Raw genomic sequence first — 18,396 nt, 5'->3', positions numbered from 1 at the left:
TATATATATATATTTTGAATAATTGTTACTAAATTTATTGTCAAGAAAACGGGATCCATACCTTAAATTTTTTAATTGGGATGTGATCTTGAAACATTTGGTCCCTTATTCCTCCTGTGTTCACCCAGACTACCCAACACAACCAATTTTATAATGGTTATTTGTAATCTTATAGTTGTTTGCACTCCTTACTTTCTTTTGAAATTCAAATAATGAAGTACATTATCAAAATCAAAAGATGCATAAGTGGCTCTCAGTCTCCCTCTGAAATTAAATTGAAAACTTGAACCTAGCTACTTATATAAAATTATTGCTCTATATTTGTAACTATTAGCAACATTCAAATTTCATGGGTCACTCATAATTGTGTCATTGAAAATAGGGGGTAACAATTTTGTTATGCTTGGTTACTTGTTCAAAGAGAGAATAATTTTTTAGCCTAACTTTTGGCAGTGGAAATTACACAAAGTGGGACACGAGTCGTTTGTTTCCAAGATATACACATCTATGATATAATTCAATCATTGAAATATACCATCAATTTGAGGAAAGTTCATTCTCTATCTTCCTTTGTATTTTACTACTCTTTTCCATCCTTTTTCCTAGAAGACAAATAAAATCATTGATAGGTACTAATAAGAATTAATTTTGAGACATATTGTGTGCCTCACTTGTTTAACCATGTTACATTTCGGACAAATTCTAACATAAATCATGTTACATTTCATGAGCTAGCTTTAAAACATATTTAAAATTTCAATGATAATAAATGTTGTTTCTTAAAATAGTAGATTATAATAGTCATTTTTCTTTTTATGATTGAGATAGTGACTTAAATGATATCAATTTAATTAAAATAAAGAATAACAAATACATACCTACTGTGTATATAATTGACATAAATTAAAGCATAGTTTTATTCATAAAGATGAGGAGTGTCACGAAGTATTACTTTCAAAAAGTATTATCGATTATCATTAAAAAAATTGATGATATTAAGTATTGATTTATAGTAGACCACTTATAAAAGTGGTGCACAGAGCGTACATTATATATCATAAATTTTATTAAAAAAGTTGACCAAATTTTAACTCAATTGTTCTTTCTTAAAAAAAAAAATCTAAAGCGTGTAATATGTTGAAATGTATCTTCAAGTATCCATTAAGGGGAACACTAAGTTAAAATACAATTAAAGGTTAAATATATTTTTAGTTTTTATATAATTTTCTTTGACTTTTAGTCCAAGAATATTATTTGTCAGCAACTTTAATCATTGTCTTTGAGGCCATTCATGTATACCTTTAAAAAAAATAATTATTTTTTGCAGACAAATTTAAAAGTGTCAAAAACTTAAAAAAGAATATAATTTTTAATTATAATTTTTGAACAAAAGATAAATTAAATATAAATTTTAAAATATCAAATATTTAAAAAAATCAAAATAATATAAATTTGGTTCTGAAAAACAAATTTCAAACTCATTTTTAAGTAGACACTTCTATCGCAACAAATTAAAAGTATTTGTAAAATTCAGTAGTATTTAAAACTTCGGTTTATTTTAATTTTAGAAAAAACTAAAATTATCAACATAAAATATTGTCAAGTTTAAAAAATAAAAAATAAAAAATAAAAAACATATTTAAAAACTAAAAACTTAAAATAATTCTTTTATAAAAATTAAAAATTATTTAATCTTACAACTATATATCAAAGGGGTGTTGGTCGTATGGAAGCAACTTGTCCTAATAAAGAGCATAATGAGAAAAATGTAGGTTTCAATCCTTTTGGAGTCACTCTTAATACGAGGCTTTGTCTAATCACAAAAGCCAATCCAAAGTTAAGCCTTTGGAACATGTTGATGGATTCATTGGAGAGTTAAAAAATCCAATTAAAAAAAAATCCATTAAAAAAATATTTTTTAAATACAAACGCATTACATTATAAAATTAAAGGTGAGTCTTCCCTTTTTTGGTACCTCCTGTTTTGGGTTTACTTTGTTTATAGGTCGACCCAAAAAATGCAATCCTAATTATATTGACATCTAAAAATTATTATTATTATTTATAACATTTAATAATATATTAAATAAAAATATTTTTTTTTAGAGATTACGGAAAAATCCAATAGAACAAGAATGAACAATATCATCTTATTAACAATTTTATCCAAAAAAATCCAAATGAATAAAATCAATATAAAAAAAATAAAAAAAGTAAAAACCAACATTGACAACGTATCAAGATTAAAAAATTTAAACACAACTACTTAGCAACAACTTGCATTGCCAAAAATAAAATAAAAAAATTCAAAATTTTCAAACACCTTCCAATCCACCCTGCAAAGTAGTACTATATATGTAGTTTAAAAATTTCTTTATTAGTATTAAATAATGAATAGTAATAATGGTTTTCAGGCCAGACATAATTTAAGAAACAATGAAAAAAATGGGCTGAGTCAGTAACTTTTCTCTCTTTTATTATATGGCCCCACTATTCTATGTCCCTTTCAATTAAAACAAATATAATTAATTTTGCAAAAAAAAAAATACAAAATAATTAAGTTTAGGTGATTACATCAATAGGGTGGGAGACTCTGCAGATGTTTTATTTTATTTCCCAGACAATATTTTCAGACACATATATGTTCTATCATAATCTTTGTGCTATGTAAATGTAAATGTGTGTCCTATGTTGGTTCCCATATGGTTTTCCCCATTTAGGACCCTACCTAAATTTTAATTAAAATGTTATATAGTTGTAATAGACGCTCCTTTTTCCCCACATTATATTGTCTTGTTGTTATATGTACACAGCTAGAAAGCTATAGTTTGTACTAATTAATTAATTTCAGCTAGAGGTATCAATTTTTTTCTGATAATGTTTTAATAGCTAGATACCCTTTGTCTAATTTTAGACTAACAATTTAATGTTTTGGTTGCTATTTCAAAATGCAAATTAGAAATTAATGCAATTAGAGACTCTACCAAAAAAATCCATTAGAGACTATATATTTATACATAAGCACCTTATGAGATTTTATGTTTGGATTTGAGGTAAATTTGGTAGACGGTGGACCGTTACGATTAATAGAAATATAATTGATTATTAATGAGTTAGTTACCACTTACTTAGTTTGTTATATCTTCCTTTCTTTAATATAGGAGAGGAGAGTGATTCTATGGAAAAATATAAGTTTATTTTTTATGTGTTTTTTTGTATAAATTTTAACTTAAAATACAAGTTTTGTGATTATAACAAATTTAATAAAATTATGATCAATTAAGTTAAAAATTATATGAAAAATAGTTAAGGAAATACATATAATTGATTTCTCTTTTTATAGAGGGGAAAGAAAATATATAGATATAAATTTGATTTAAAGGACATAGGGAGAGAGAAACATTAACTAGATTTATATTTGATTCAAAGAGAAAATAGAAATATTAAGTGAATTTTACTCTCCAAAAATATAGAAAGAGAGAGAGATTTTTTTTGAATTTTACTTGGAATTAAATTTGAATAATTATAGATTTTTTTTTTAAAAAAAAATCATAAACTTACGTACACTTGTTAATTAAATTATAACTTAATAACGACCAATTATACATTTTTAGTGTAAGGTATCTTGTTCAGTCCTTTATGAAAAATAATTTCTTTTGAAAAGAGGTTGTATCAACAGGATCAATTCTCTTGTAAAGAAAAAGATCAATCCTTGTAGCTAGGAGAATATTTATGAATATCATAACAAAGTTAGGAAAAATACAACCAATATTTTGTACATGCTACTTGATCTGGTAGCCACTCAAAAAATACTATGACATTGTACATGCTAAGTTGTTGGACCACACTTCAAAATTTGAATCATCTATGTCTCTATCTAAGTTTAGGATAAATACTATAACATAAATAATTTTTATAGGGGATAAGAATTTAGACATGCATAAAAAAAATAAAAAAAATAAAAAACAAAAAAGTATATAATTTTTAAAATAAAAAACAAAATTTGTCTGTTTAAATAATGTGTCCAAATTTTTGCACTATACAAAAATTACTAATAACATAGAATATGAAGCAACATGGAAGAGGGTCAGGAATAATGTAAGAGGAATCTGCCAAGTTTTGCACAAAAAATGAATCTTGTTCTAAAGATGACCTCATGTGCTCATTCAAAAATAAAATAGTAACTATATATTAAATCATTTATAAAATGTTCATACCATATAATATACAATCAACAATGCAAGTGTGTATAACGGATATAAGTTGTTGGTTTCAAATTACAAATACCAATTAATTTTTTAATTGAGAAAGTGTTACGATAAAGATCACTAACTTTTTAGCATTTTAAAAAGTTTAGTGATTATTTATTTATTTGTTATTCCCATATCTTGCTGTGAACATGCATTAAGACATTGTATTGTAAAAACTAAAGTTTATACATTGTGTTTTGTTAAAAACAAAGGTAGGAAAAAAGTTCTGAGGTTAGTATAATTAATTTTGGAAAAGATACGGTATTGTTTAAAAAAACTATACAATTCAATCATATATAGTATTGTTTCATTCAAAAAAATTAAACATGATTAAAAAATCTGTCTAGTTTAATGTCGGATTTAATTTTTAAAACATTGATTCTAAGTGTAAGATGTATAAAATTCTTGATATAATTTATATTTCAAAAGAAACATTATTTTATTCTTTAAATAAAATTATTTACTTTTTTTTTCATGTCTAAAAAAATTATATTTACAAAATAATGGTTATGAAAATAATTATTTTAAATAAAATCAATTCTTTTAAATCAACATTTCAAAAAATCATTTGTACTCCCTACAGACTCAATTTATAAACAAAAATGTACCTACATTTCTTAACTCAAGTATAAACAAATATCAATTTCTGTTTGCACCTTTAATATTATCATTCCAAAAATACCCTTAAATTTAATCTTAATGTTTGAGAAATAACAATAATAATTACGGATAATATTTCATTTTTTATTTAAAAATCAAGAGAAATAACTACATTTAATTACTTTTTTAAATATGTAAAAGTGATTATTTTTACTTATAAACAAATTCACAAAGCGTATCAATTTAAAAATCAAAACCATTAAACTAGATTTTATGCTCCATAATAATGTGAAAAAACAAAAGTTTAAAAAGAAGTTAACTCCATTTATTTGAGTGGTGTGTTTATGAAAATACATAAGATTTTTCTTTATATTGTCAATATAAATTTTTTACATAATTAATAATGACAAATTATATGAGGAATTTTATAATTAGTTATGATAACGTTTAATATAATTAATAATTTAATAGTTATAATTGACTTATAATATAAAAAAATTACACTAAAATTTTCACTAATTATATATATATATATATATATATATATATATATATATAAAATTCATATAAAAAAATATGAGAGATAAAAATAAAATATTCAGTGTTAGTAATAGTGTTTTGATGTTTAAATAACATAGCTGGATTTCTATAAGTTAAATTTTGAGCTATGAATGAGGTTTCTTAATTTGCACTGTATCTCCACCATAATATTGCAGCCAGTAGTTGGGACCACTTATTTGAAAACGACACATCATTTAATTGCTCAAATCCATGTCCATGTGACATGTATAGGAAACTATAGGTGTCTAATCAAACATAGAGAATAGAAACATTTGAAAGGATGGGGTTGTTGTGGTCCCATTTTACATGATTATTATTAACATTATTAAATGATTAATATAAGTGATGCTCTAGAACTATATAGATACTGACAAGTGAGTAAATTTCCAGTAGTCTCATACTTTCTCACTTGTCGGAGAAATTGCATACACTTTTGTGGTCATCTCTTTCTTTTTAACAACAATGTAAAGTTGCATTGATAATGGGTATAAGACCCATAAAACAATACAACAAACTAAATTACTATTTTTGAGATCTTAAATTATAAGTATCAATTATTTTAGACCTTAAAGTTATAAAAAAAAATATTAAATTTTCTTTAAATTTATTTATCAAGATTTCTATTTCATCAATTATTTTAAGTTTTTTGTTAATATATTATAAAGTTTAAGGAGTATTTTAATTGATGTTAAAAAATTTGAAAAAAATAATTTTATAAGTTGTCTCAAACATGTCATGGTAGTTAGGCCACAATATTAAATGCAATTAAGTAAAATCAAACAACTTTAATTAATTTAACAATAGATAAAAATCTAAAATTTTCAAAAAAAACTATTTTTGAAAGGTTTGGATACCACATTAAACATAAGTCACGTACAAAATGTAATTACAATTCTATTATTGAGTTACTTCAACAATAGGGCTAAGATCATATTACCTATCCCTCACTCGTGTCACCTATTGGAATTAGGAAAATCTCGAAACAAGATATATAATCTGGATGTTCATATGTGATGTTATCTCCCAACAATACCCACTATAATGTGATATAATAATATTGAATGAGTCATGTGATACATTTGCAATATCACGACATCAAACACAAGAAATCAAAATGTTAGTACATTGATATATGTTTATGCATAAAATGGGTAAAAAAAATACATAAAATACAATTAGCACATAAATTCAGGTAAACTTTTAGTGACATCTATCATAACACAATGTCAACTATAACTAAATTAAAGTAATACGACATTCACGTTTAGTAGCAGCACTAAACATCGAGATTTTGTCTCGCCCAAAAGCTTCATCATGCCTTGTTCATTCATAATATTGTACATTCCCAACACGTAATCAACAGATCTTCACATCGCTGGATACAGATGAAAATACTGGTAGAAAGTATAGAGCAATCAATTTGACAAATAGCTTAACATGTCTTTTGATAGAAGACAACATTGTAACCATCATTGCTTACTTAATTTATCTTCAATAGGTTATGTTTTAGTCCTTTGACAAATAAATATTTAATAGAGGAAATAATATTTACATATAGTTCCATAGCTAACCACTTTACATTTTGTTTCCCCCAAATCTTATGTATCCATCATTTATAAGGGTCAAATCTTAGAAAATATGCATTTTTCCTTCATGTGTCCCAAGCATCCACTATCTAAGTATAATGACGAGTGTCTCAATTTTATCTCTAAACACATCTGCAACATAGATAATTCTCATTAGGTACTCAAATCCTTTAAGGTCATTTTTTTGTTAATTTTGGAAGGCTATTTATCCTTCCAAATTTTTTGCTATCGAACAATTATTTCTACAACAGAAACATAATAGATAATTATTTTTATGAACATTGGTAAAATTTTCTTTTATTTCTTGAAAGCCAATGTCACATATGTTATTTAAGATAACTCGATACACTATTGATGATATTTTGCTTATATCTATGTCATCGACAAGAAGTTATTGAAATGCTTCCTCATTTTATTGAGTTGCATTTAATAGACATTGATGAACTTGGAGTATCATTTTTTAGTTTATGATTCTCCATTCTTAAGTCTTCACATTCAAATTGTAGTTTGTTATTACTTTCGTTTACAAGTAGATGGTCAAACTGTAGTCTCATAATTTACTAGAAATTTAATAAAAAAACATATTCTAAATCAATACGAGAAATTTGGAAAAATACCTCTTCTTCTTCATTGTTGTTTGAGTGAAGACTTTCCATAAGAGTCATGTTTGTTTGTTCATCGTCTTCATCAAAAGATGCATCATAATCATCCCATGTTACTATAAAGCTATTCTTTTATCCTAGAATCATGTCCTTTTAGGTATTTATTTTTCAATCTTTGGACATGGCTTTGATTTTAGAGTTTAGGTTTTTTGCATTTGTATAAGATGATTTTTCTTCTATCAAAGTTTTCTATTTTATCTCTGTAAGATTTATCATTTCTCCTTGGAGAGTTGTGCTAATGCATCCCTCTCTTTACCCGTAGATGATGTAGTTTCTTATATAAGAATGATAGTTCGTCATCTTCTGAATCGTCACTATGATTACTAGATACTTCATAGTTTTATTCTTTTTTTAGGGCCTTAGACATTCCTTATCTCTTAAACTTCAAAATATTGACTTTGATTTCTTAACTTGTTCATCATTACTAAGACCAGTCTAATGAGACTGGATATAGCTCAACAATTCTTCTAGTGGTAGTTTGTTGAGATCTTTAGCTTCTTGAACGGTTTTGATCTCGGGTCTTCATTTGTTTGGAAGACTTATAATAATCTTCTTAACATGATATGTCATTGTGCAGCTCTTTTCTAGAACTTTAAAACCAGAGACTAAGTATTGAAATCTAGAGAACATCATTCCAATAGTCTCATCATTAATCTGGAAGAGTTCATATTGTCTTACCAATACATTTGTTTTTTTTTTTTTTAATTCTTTATCTTGTGTATTAACTTCATAGTTTAGGCATATAGAGTCAAATGTTTCCTTAGTTATTTCTATATTATCACATTTTTCCTATTTCTTCTTGGCGATAGTGCTTCTAAGATATAATCTAGCTTTTGGATACATTGAAAATTTCTTCTTTTGATTAGCATGTTGTTTCCTTTTGGGTATGCAAACACCTTTGCCATTTACAAGAGGTGCGTAGGTATCTTCAACAATATCTCACAAGTCAATACCATAGGATAAATAAGACAATTTAATCTTATCTTTCATGTACTCAAAGTTTTCTCCATCAAACATTGAACTACGATTAATAGTTGTTTCAGCGTTGATGTTCTTAGTGTTTGTAGTCATGTTTTTTACTTCACAAATCTTTTCTTTCACATTACTAAGTGCTCAACCAATAGAGCAAGCTCTGATACCAATTGAAGGTAGTGAAAAACATAAGAAATGAGATTGAATTGAGTTTTTGATATATTTTTTTTAATAAAAACTTATCCTTTTTGTTTAAGAAAAAGTTTTAAAGAATAATATACATTTTTAAAAATAAACATATTAAAATAAATGAAATTGCAAGTTTAAAATAAAAGAGAGTAGAAAAAGAGAATATCAACACATAAGATTTATCTTTGCTCACTATCCACCTGATAGCTATATGGAATTCATACATTCCTTCGTCCTGATCCTTTCTTCTTTGGAGAATATATCATGACCTGATGCCCATTGATGAGAACCTATGGAAAAGAGGTTGTACGATAGTTTATGTTTGTTCTCTGTGTGGCCATAATGTTGAATCTACTCAACATCTATTTTTTGACAGTCCCTTTTACCCAACAACTTTAGTTATGACTTGGGGGGACTTTAACGCCTAACTTGTTTATTACTAGTCTTTTGTCAATGTCGCAAGGGTGCAAGTCTAATTGGAAAATGTGTAATGTGGTTATATATGTTGTGGTTAATGTATTCCAATGCATTTTATTTTGTCAGAATTAGACTAGATTTTTCAATAAGAAAATTCTTCTTCTTCGGACAATTTCTTTGATTACTTCTAACGTGACTTTGTCTCAAAACTCTAGCTCTTAGCACCTATATTATTTTCCTTTTGAGTCATTTGTGCTATGTTACTTCTCTGCCACATGTCACGTACCTTAAGCTCTTAGAATTAATCAGGTCATCTGGCAACCTCCTCATCGCTACATGGTTAAATGTAATACAAATGGAGTTGCTAAAGGGAGTCTCATGCCTTCTATTTGTGGTGGTCTGCTTAGAGATCACAATGTCTCTTCTTTTGGGTGTTTTGCAAAATGCCATGTTTGTGGAGCTTATAGGTGCCATATTTATGGAGATTATGGGTGCCACGTTGGCAATTGAGATAGCTTTTGAGAAAATGTGGCATAAACTTTGGTTAGAATGTGATTCATGTTTAATTGTTGTCATTTTCCAAAACTTTTAGCTTGTCCTTTGGAGACTTCGAAATAGATGGAAAATTGTATTCATCGTACCTCCCAAATGAGGTTTCACTGATCGATTATGTTTAGGGATTAAATTTATGCGTCGACTTATTGGCCAATTTTGGTATTTCCAACCAGGGTTTTATTCAGTGAAATGTTATCCTTCCTTTTATTTCAGAGAAGTTTATTAGAAATATGATCCTTCTTCCTAGTTATAGTTTCTCTTGATATACTTTGTATTTATTTTATTTTATTAGTATTACCTGGTGCTACAAAGAATTGTCATACTTAGCAGTACCAACTTAGTTTCGATTGTTGGTGTTAGTGATCCTACACCCTTTCATTAGCTTAAAAAAAGTATATAATAAATTCAATTTGTGAGAACAATGACTTTTTATTACGTGCTTTGGTATACTTGTAAATCCTAAATCAAGTTTAGTCAATTAAATATAAGCATAATTGATTAAGTTGATAATTAAAATGGACAATAATGTATATCTTATGCTTTCACTAGTGGAATTCTACCTTTTTAAGTCGGTTAAAGTTTACATTTTAATTTGAGGTAATAGCAAACGACTTAATAAACATGTTTTTTTAACTCGTTTCATGAACCAACTTAATAGAGCTTTGTCATGTTAAGTCGGTTCAGCTTAACTGACTTAAATATCATAAATTCAGTTCATCAAATCATTTTTTTAAGTTGGTTCTTTTAATCAACTGATTTAATAGATAGCGTTAAAATAATTTTTATTTTTAATAAATTTCTAATTATGTTTTTATGTTCATGCTCCATACATGCATACAATATTTCATACTAACTTTCAAATTAGAGTTTTGTATTTGCGACAACAATTTTATATAACCATCTAATAATCAAAATATACAATATCAGAAGTTCATACAAAATATAGAATACAAATAAGATGACTCACATTTCTGACTACTCTCGACAAGACAAAAAATGATTTAGACGTCCATTAACAAAATTACAATGTAGCAATATTCATTAGACATATATTCAAGCATACTTTAATAAGAAAATGAAAAATTTAGCAAAAAAAAAAAAATGTAAATAATAAGTTCATCTCTAGTCTCTAAAAAAAACAAAAACAAAAAAACAAAATGATAAACAGACACTTAAACAATGAGTTTGGCATGTCATTTTTCTTACTTTCTATTCCATAATATATAACTATCCCTCAAATAAGATGTAATATTGTTATTCTTTGAAAATGAACATGCCAATATATACTAATCACTTTAGCAACTTAAGGTGTGAATAATTATTGTTATATGACTTACATAATAAATTATCAACAATTGTAATGGTAGAAAATTATAGAAAATTACTAACAATGATATCTCTACATAAATAAAGTTTAATGTTCAATGAACAAGAACTTGAGAATCAAACATGTCTTAACGAACTGATGAAGTGGTAAAGATAACATGGCGGCAGCGGGTTGTGAAGTCGACGTAAAGTCAAGAAGTCACGAATCCACATTGTAAGTATTCACAACTCGGAGGTTAAAAAATACAATGGGGAGGTTTAGAGCACATAGGTTAAGGAAGCGGATAGATAAAATGCTAAATGTACGAGACATAAAACGCTAAGTGTATATGGAGATAAAACATTGAGTGTACGAGATTTTTTTATATTGTTTAAGTCTAATTTAAGTCGGTTATCAATATAACCGCGTCAAACAAGTTTCAAATATTTACCAAATTGTCACCGCCTTATTTTGTTAGATCGTTTATGCAAGTAACCAACTCAAATATAGAAGAAGATGTGATATAATAAATTTTTTATTTTATTTTTACCGTCTCTCTTAAATCGGTCGTCAATATAACCGTATCAAACGCGTTTTATATTGTTTAAGTCGGTTATCAATATAACTGCGTCAAACAAGTTTCAAAGATTTACCAAATTGTCACCGTCTCATTTTGTTAGGTCGTTTATGCAAGTAACCGACTTACAAAAGAAGATGGGATATAATAAATTTTTTATTTTATTTTTACTGTCTTTCTTAAATCGGTCGTCAATATAACCTTATCAAACGTGTTTTACATATTTACATATTTTTTACTATTACATAAATTCTAAATTCTAATTGGACACCCTTCTGAAGTGTTTGCGGACATGTATTTAAAAATTATACTTAAAACACAATCTGCGATTAAATCGAGAAAGACCGTATGCTATTTTAGTTTTTAATTAAATAAAATAATTTTTTATCTCAAAAGTGATCAAAACCAAACTTAGAAAACTTTTACTATTTGACAAAATCTAATTGGACCACCTTCATAAGTGGTTGCGTACATGTACTTAAAGATTATACTTGAAACACTAACCGTGATCAACGATACTCATTAGAAGAATAGGTTAACATTTATCTCAATTGTTACACTTTAGATGGTGATTTAATTGTTATCGATTTAAGGAGTTGAATTTTGACTTTTTATCTTAGACGTAAATATTTTGAGGAGTATCATCGATATTCGATAGAATTTAGAATAACTTTTAAGTATTAATCTACGATAGATCATTTATTGTATTCACCCTATTAACTTATTAGTTTTGGAATTTAATTTTGTAAAATTAATAACTATATGTGACTCATCGAAGGATTTATGTTGTAATTAATTTACTAATTCTTCAATCAAGACATGCTCAAAATTAATATAATCATATTTTAGTGCGAAAACAAAATAAACGTATCAGCACGTACATGAACATCAAGAACAAATATAAACCTTAATAATTTTAGAATCTACGAAATGTTGATTTATCAAAGATGAAGTTTTAGGAATACTTGGATCAACCATTAATAATCTCTTGATGGTCTCAACGATACTCATGAATTATCGCTGATCATTGATCCTAAAACATGCAAAATAGGATAGATAGACGACGAGATTCGTTGAGTTGTGGTTCTTCCTCAACCGAGACCCTTATGTTTTAAACACTAATCAAATTTGGAGAAATATGTTGTGGGTATAATAATAAATAATATATTGAGAACTATAATTATTATATAAGTTCATTACCACTAATCAATTAAGCTCACAATTAATAAATAACTAATATAACTAAATAAAATTATATTTGACTAAATAATAATTAAATAAAAAAATATTCTTCCCGTAACGAATGAAAATTAGACACGATGAAAGAGAAAGAGAGAGTAGAAAAGTTGGTGCGTGGTCATATCGTCATTCTTAATTCCTTACCTTAACCAAAATTTCAGTTCCCAATATCAGACTTGGCCCTTTCTGGTATTGGTTTCACAACAACTTGGAAGTGAGTGCTATGAAGTTAAAAAGTTTTGAGAGAAAACAAGTTAATTAATTAATTAACATGCTTTTTTCAAAAAACAAAAATACCGTTGTCCTTGTCCTCTACTCCTCTCACACTTTTTTATTTTATTATAATATTTGATTCGTGTAGGACCATTGTAGATGGTCGAAAATTGTTTGTCATGTTTGAGATTAAATGTAATATGCATCACTTTTTTTTATTATTGTTTGAGATGGTTGAATTGGAGGAAAGTATGAGATAATAAATAATAGATATTTTATTTTTAAGGAAATTTTTTATTATAGAGATATTTTAAAGAATGGTGATGTGGCGATGAATATTTTGATTTTGAAGAATTTGACATTAAAAATGGCTGATCGTCTGATCATCATTTAGTAGTTGTGATTGATAGATGGTGAATTTGACGATGTTGTTTTGAGGTTGGCTCTCGAATGATGCGATGTGTTTGACATTTACTGGATTGGACTGAAGTCGAATGACCATTTATTTTATGAGTCTGAGTCTAGTTCGGAATAATATTCTTTACACTTATATTTATTTATTATTATAAAAATTAAATTAAATTGAAATTTTTGTCTTTTTACTATAAAAATGAATATCAAAATAAATATTTAAAAAGTGGTAAAAATAAAGTATTCATGTCATTTTCATGCATTTTTTTTTATAAATCTCCTATGTTTTGTTTTGCTGAATGATAAATCTCATATTCATGCAAATCAACATTTTTTTTTTATTCTTCTCAACATTTATTGCATATAAAATCTTCGAAGTTCATTTGAAAATTTATTTGGGTCTAAGTTTGAAAATGTGATTCAAATTTATAACTTTTTGGCAAAACTATAGCATTTAACTCATATTATTTGATAGGACCAAGCCAACTCACCCTCAAGTGTTAAGTCATTAAGGCTCTTGACTTAAGTCTCATGTAGATGAAATTGTCAATTGTGATTAATTGATGCCTCACACTTAGGTAGATAAAAAATGTGTAATAGGATTTGCTCTCCACTATAGTGAAGATCTTACTCTTAATAAGGACTATTTTACCTTAGGTTTAGTTTTAAAGACAATTTAATTAATATTGTATCTTTTATGTTGGTCAATAAAATTTGGAATCAAATTTTATTTTGATGTCTAAATATGTGAAATATTGTCGCTTTAATCTTCTATGTATTAAAATTATAAAAGAATTCTTGAGTGTCACTTGTATTAGTGATTTTATAGACAAAAAAATTACTAATAAAAGACATATTTAGAGATTTAAATAACTAATATTTAAGGACTAGTATAACTAAAATAACTAAAATATACATTCAAGTATATTTTGATACATTTAATTATAACTATTGTGACACCAAAATAACTATCATAATTTGGGGTGTTTGATTTTATTTAAATTTCTTACCGCTAGTGTAATTCTTCTGGTTACTTGTACATTTGATATTTGATCAACGTCATTAATTTTATATTTTATCATATCATTCAAAATATTATAATAAAATATACAATTTATTGTCTGTATATCTTATTTTAACGGACAAATATCAATATTATTAAGTTAAATATTATGTCTCAGATTTGAATTTAAAATCTTGCAGTTGTGTTTAAGTTTTTTTTCTATTTCCTCTACAGATTTAAAAATATATACATTTTTCGCATAAAAAAAATACATTTTTATGTACACTTTTTATTTTACTCCCACATATTTTTATAAAAAGTGTAAAGATAAATCTCAGTGTACTTTTTATTTTTTTTTTGATTCAAAATCTCAGTGTACTTAATTCCTAGCACTGTGACCCTGTTATGCTTCAAAGAATCCTCTTTCTCACTTCTTCATCACCACTTACTACACAAACTTTCTCTCTCTCTCTCTCTAATACTTATTAAGTCATTTTCATTCTGATTTCTTATCTCTTCACTTATTTGACAACCCTTTTTCCAATAACATCTTTCTTGTTTTCAAATTCAAACAAATTAAGCCATAAACTTACCAATTATGGGTAAAGAATGGTATTGGGTTGGAAAATCATCCAAAAAAAGTGTTATAGTTGAACAAGGTGCTAAAACAACAACACCTAGTGGTTGCATGTGTGCTGTTTTTCAGTTATTTGATTTTCATACATTTCAATTTCCAACAACCTTAAACAACCAACAACAAGAAAATTCTTTCAAATCACTTTCTTGCATCTCACAAGACCAAATTAATAAAGGTTTGTTAATTTTTTCAACACCTAGTTAACTTTTGTTTTTTTCTTTAATTTTTTTTTTCTTTTTTGTTGATGTTGTTGAGCAAATTTAGGTATTGAAGCTCCTAGGAATAGCTTGGAATCTGAAGATGGCACATTTTCTTCTCTTTCAAAAGAAGATAATTTTAAAATGCCAGTAAGTTTATTAATTTTTCATTCATGTAGTTTCTGGACTGTGGTAATAAAAAATTTGACTAGAAAGTAAATTAATTTTAATTAATAATTATTTTATTAAGATTTGAATTTAGATGATTAACACATTAAGCTAAAATATTATTATGTTATTATAATATAAATCAAGTACTATCCAATATTGATTAAATATATAGTAATAAAAATTAAAATATTTTTTTTCTTTCTTATTTTACTTAGTTTTACTTTGGAGAAAAACAAAGGTAAATTTAGTACTTTTTGAGTTCCATTAATTCAGGCTCAAATTCTAGCTGGGTTTGTTTATTTTGTAAAGTGAGTAATGATGATGTACTATAAAGTCATGATTTTGATGTTGACCACTTCAGTTATATATTTTATTTAATTTTATATATATAAAAAAAACTTAGTTATTTTATGTTGATTTTTTTCTTTTGACCCATTAGATATATTTTCTTTAATTTTGATTAAAAATAACAATTTAGTTATTTTTGTTGATTTTTTTGAAAATGCAGAAGAATATACAAATCAAAACAAAAAGGAGCAATGTTGGAAATTTGAATGATTTTTCCTCAGAAATGAATTCACCAGGAACAAAGACACCAACTTTGGTAGCAAGATTAATGGGTTTAGAACTTCTTCCAAATGAAAACTCACCAACTTTTTCTTCATGTCTTTCAACTCCAAATTCACAAGGTAAAAATATTACTCAAAATTTTCACCGAGTTAGAACAAAACAACACATTCAAACCAAACATAGAAATAGCATTGATAGTAGTGAAATTTCATCTACTAGAAAATCAGATGTTGATTACTATCATCATAGATTATCTCTTCAAATCAACAAAGAGAATCTTTGTGAGGATTTAGAGTTACCAAGATTCTCATTTTCAAAAAAGAAAATCCATGATGAGAATAATAGTAGCAATAAAAGTTCTAGTCACTATGCTAGACAAATTGTTAAACAAATTAAGGAAAGTGTTACTAGAAAAGTTGGTCAAGACATCACAAACAACAATCTCAAAAACAAAGAATTTGTAGAACAATCAAGAATAAAAAAATCTTCAAAAACATCATTGAAACCACTTGATGAATTTTCAAGTGAAGGGAAGCATTCAAATTCATCATTTTCACCAAGGATAAGATTCATTGACAACAAACACAAACCAAACACAACAACAACAACATCAAAAGAACTAAACACACCCCCCAATTTTGTGAAAGCACCCCCACCACAACCAAAGCTTCCAAGAGTCTTAACAAAACCAAAGGGACAAGAATCAAGGGACAAGAAATCAGTGTCAACAAAATGTAAGAAAAGTACTAATGAAAAATTCAGCTCAAGATTTAGCTCAAGATTTCATAGTCCAAAATCAAGTTCTAGAGCAAATGACATCAAAAGTAACACCAAAAGCAAAAAAAGTACTCAACCATTGTCAAGTAATCTCCTCAACAACATCAATGCTGTTGTCAAAACAGATCCTTTTGTTCAGAAACAGGTAATGTTACTTCACAATTTAATTTTCAGTTATTTCATATTTAACTTTTTTTTGTTTTACATGTACAATTTTTTTTATAACAAAGTACTACATTTACACTTTTTGTTTTACAATTAACACTTAGTTTGGGAGAAAGTGAGAAAAAAATGGCAGGAAATATAAAGAGGAAAACATAGTGAAAGACATATTATGAATTTAGTTGTTCAAAATGGGAAAAATGTACAAAAGATGCCTGAAATATTCTGACTTTTACTTTACTTAGAAAAGAAATAGAAAGGTGTTCATCAAATTAAATTTTATTTACAGTAAATGTGTTTTTTCCCCAAACTCAGACAATTCAAATCAATTTTTATATAAAAAAAATTAATTTGAAAATTGAAATTTATTTTTATTTATTTCATTTTGTTTACTTTTTAATTTTAACTGTGTGGCTAATTAAGCATATCAAAGTCTATCACTAGTTTATATTTTCTGTGGCACATCTTCAATTCCATGTCCAACATAATGTCTCATCCATATTTTGAAATTGCAGTGACGCTGTGAATTTTTATATTGCGAAAAAAATATAAATAAATACAGTCGCTGTGAATTTTTATATTGCGAAAAAAATATAAATAAATACAGTCGATATAGTTTAAATTACAGTTGCAATACCATCGTAGAGACTTTAAAATTCAAAATATTACGGCCACAACTATGATTTCATCCCACAATTTTCACCAAGGTTTCACCATTATATAATAGTAAATTAAAAATCAAAAATAGTTAATTTGTGTTCATACTATATTTATAGTTATGCTGCAAACTTTTATATTTATATTTTATTAAAACGCTATATCTGTATTTTCTATGTATTTTTTTTTTAACAAATTTATTTACAAAAACACAGGTATCTGATCCTCAAAACTCCAAATTCTACTCACACTTATCTAATTGTTCAAGCAAGAGGTACAAAAATGAAGTAACAACCACACTCCTCATCCAAGAAACAATCACCAACTTTACAAAAGACAAATTTAACGGTTCATCTATCATTGAAACTCACAAACCAGAATTTCAGTACATCACAGAAATCTTAAACAAACAAGGTACAACAAAAACAGTGTCTTTTAACAAGTGGTTCTCTCCAACACACCCACTTGACCCATCAATCTTCCATCACCTAGAACACAATCCCAAAGATAAAGTTCGAAACTTTATCACAAAAAACCAACTGGGTCACCGTTGGAATCGAAAATTGTTGTTTGATTTAGTGGATGAAGTTCTAATTGAGATTTTGAAGCAAAATGGTAATAAAAAAAAGTTGAGTTTTTTACATAGTTTTTGTAATGAGTGGACAATTATGGAGTTAACAGAAAG

The 18,396-nt window shown here is 26.6% G+C and overlaps 1 protein-coding gene across 1 annotated transcript in view; it reads left to right on the top strand.

Moving 5' to 3' along the window:
- Positions 1 to 14,939: 14,939 nt before the first annotated feature.
- The window catches only part of LOC101505646 (uncharacterized), a 3,775-nt gene continuing 318 nt past the window's right edge, over positions 14,940 to 18,396 (top strand). The window contains exons 1-4 of the mRNA XM_073364614.1: positions 14,940 to 15,352; positions 15,442 to 15,524; positions 16,054 to 17,037; positions 17,927 to 18,396. Of these exons, the coding sequence (XP_073220715.1) occupies positions 15,139 to 15,352; positions 15,442 to 15,524; positions 16,054 to 17,037; positions 17,927 to 18,396 (1,751 nt within the window). The 5' untranslated portion in view covers positions 14,940 to 15,138. The remainder of the gene's footprint in view (positions 15,353 to 15,441; positions 15,525 to 16,053; positions 17,038 to 17,926) is intronic.

This window comes from Cicer arietinum, chromosome 8 (assembly GCF_000331145.2).
Source record: "Cicer arietinum cultivar CDC Frontier isolate Library 1 chromosome 8, Cicar.CDCFrontier_v2.0, whole genome shotgun sequence".
NCBI lineage: Eukaryota > Viridiplantae > Streptophyta > Magnoliopsida > Fabales > Fabaceae > Cicer > Cicer arietinum.
This window is presented reverse-complemented; position numbering and strand designations above follow the sequence as displayed.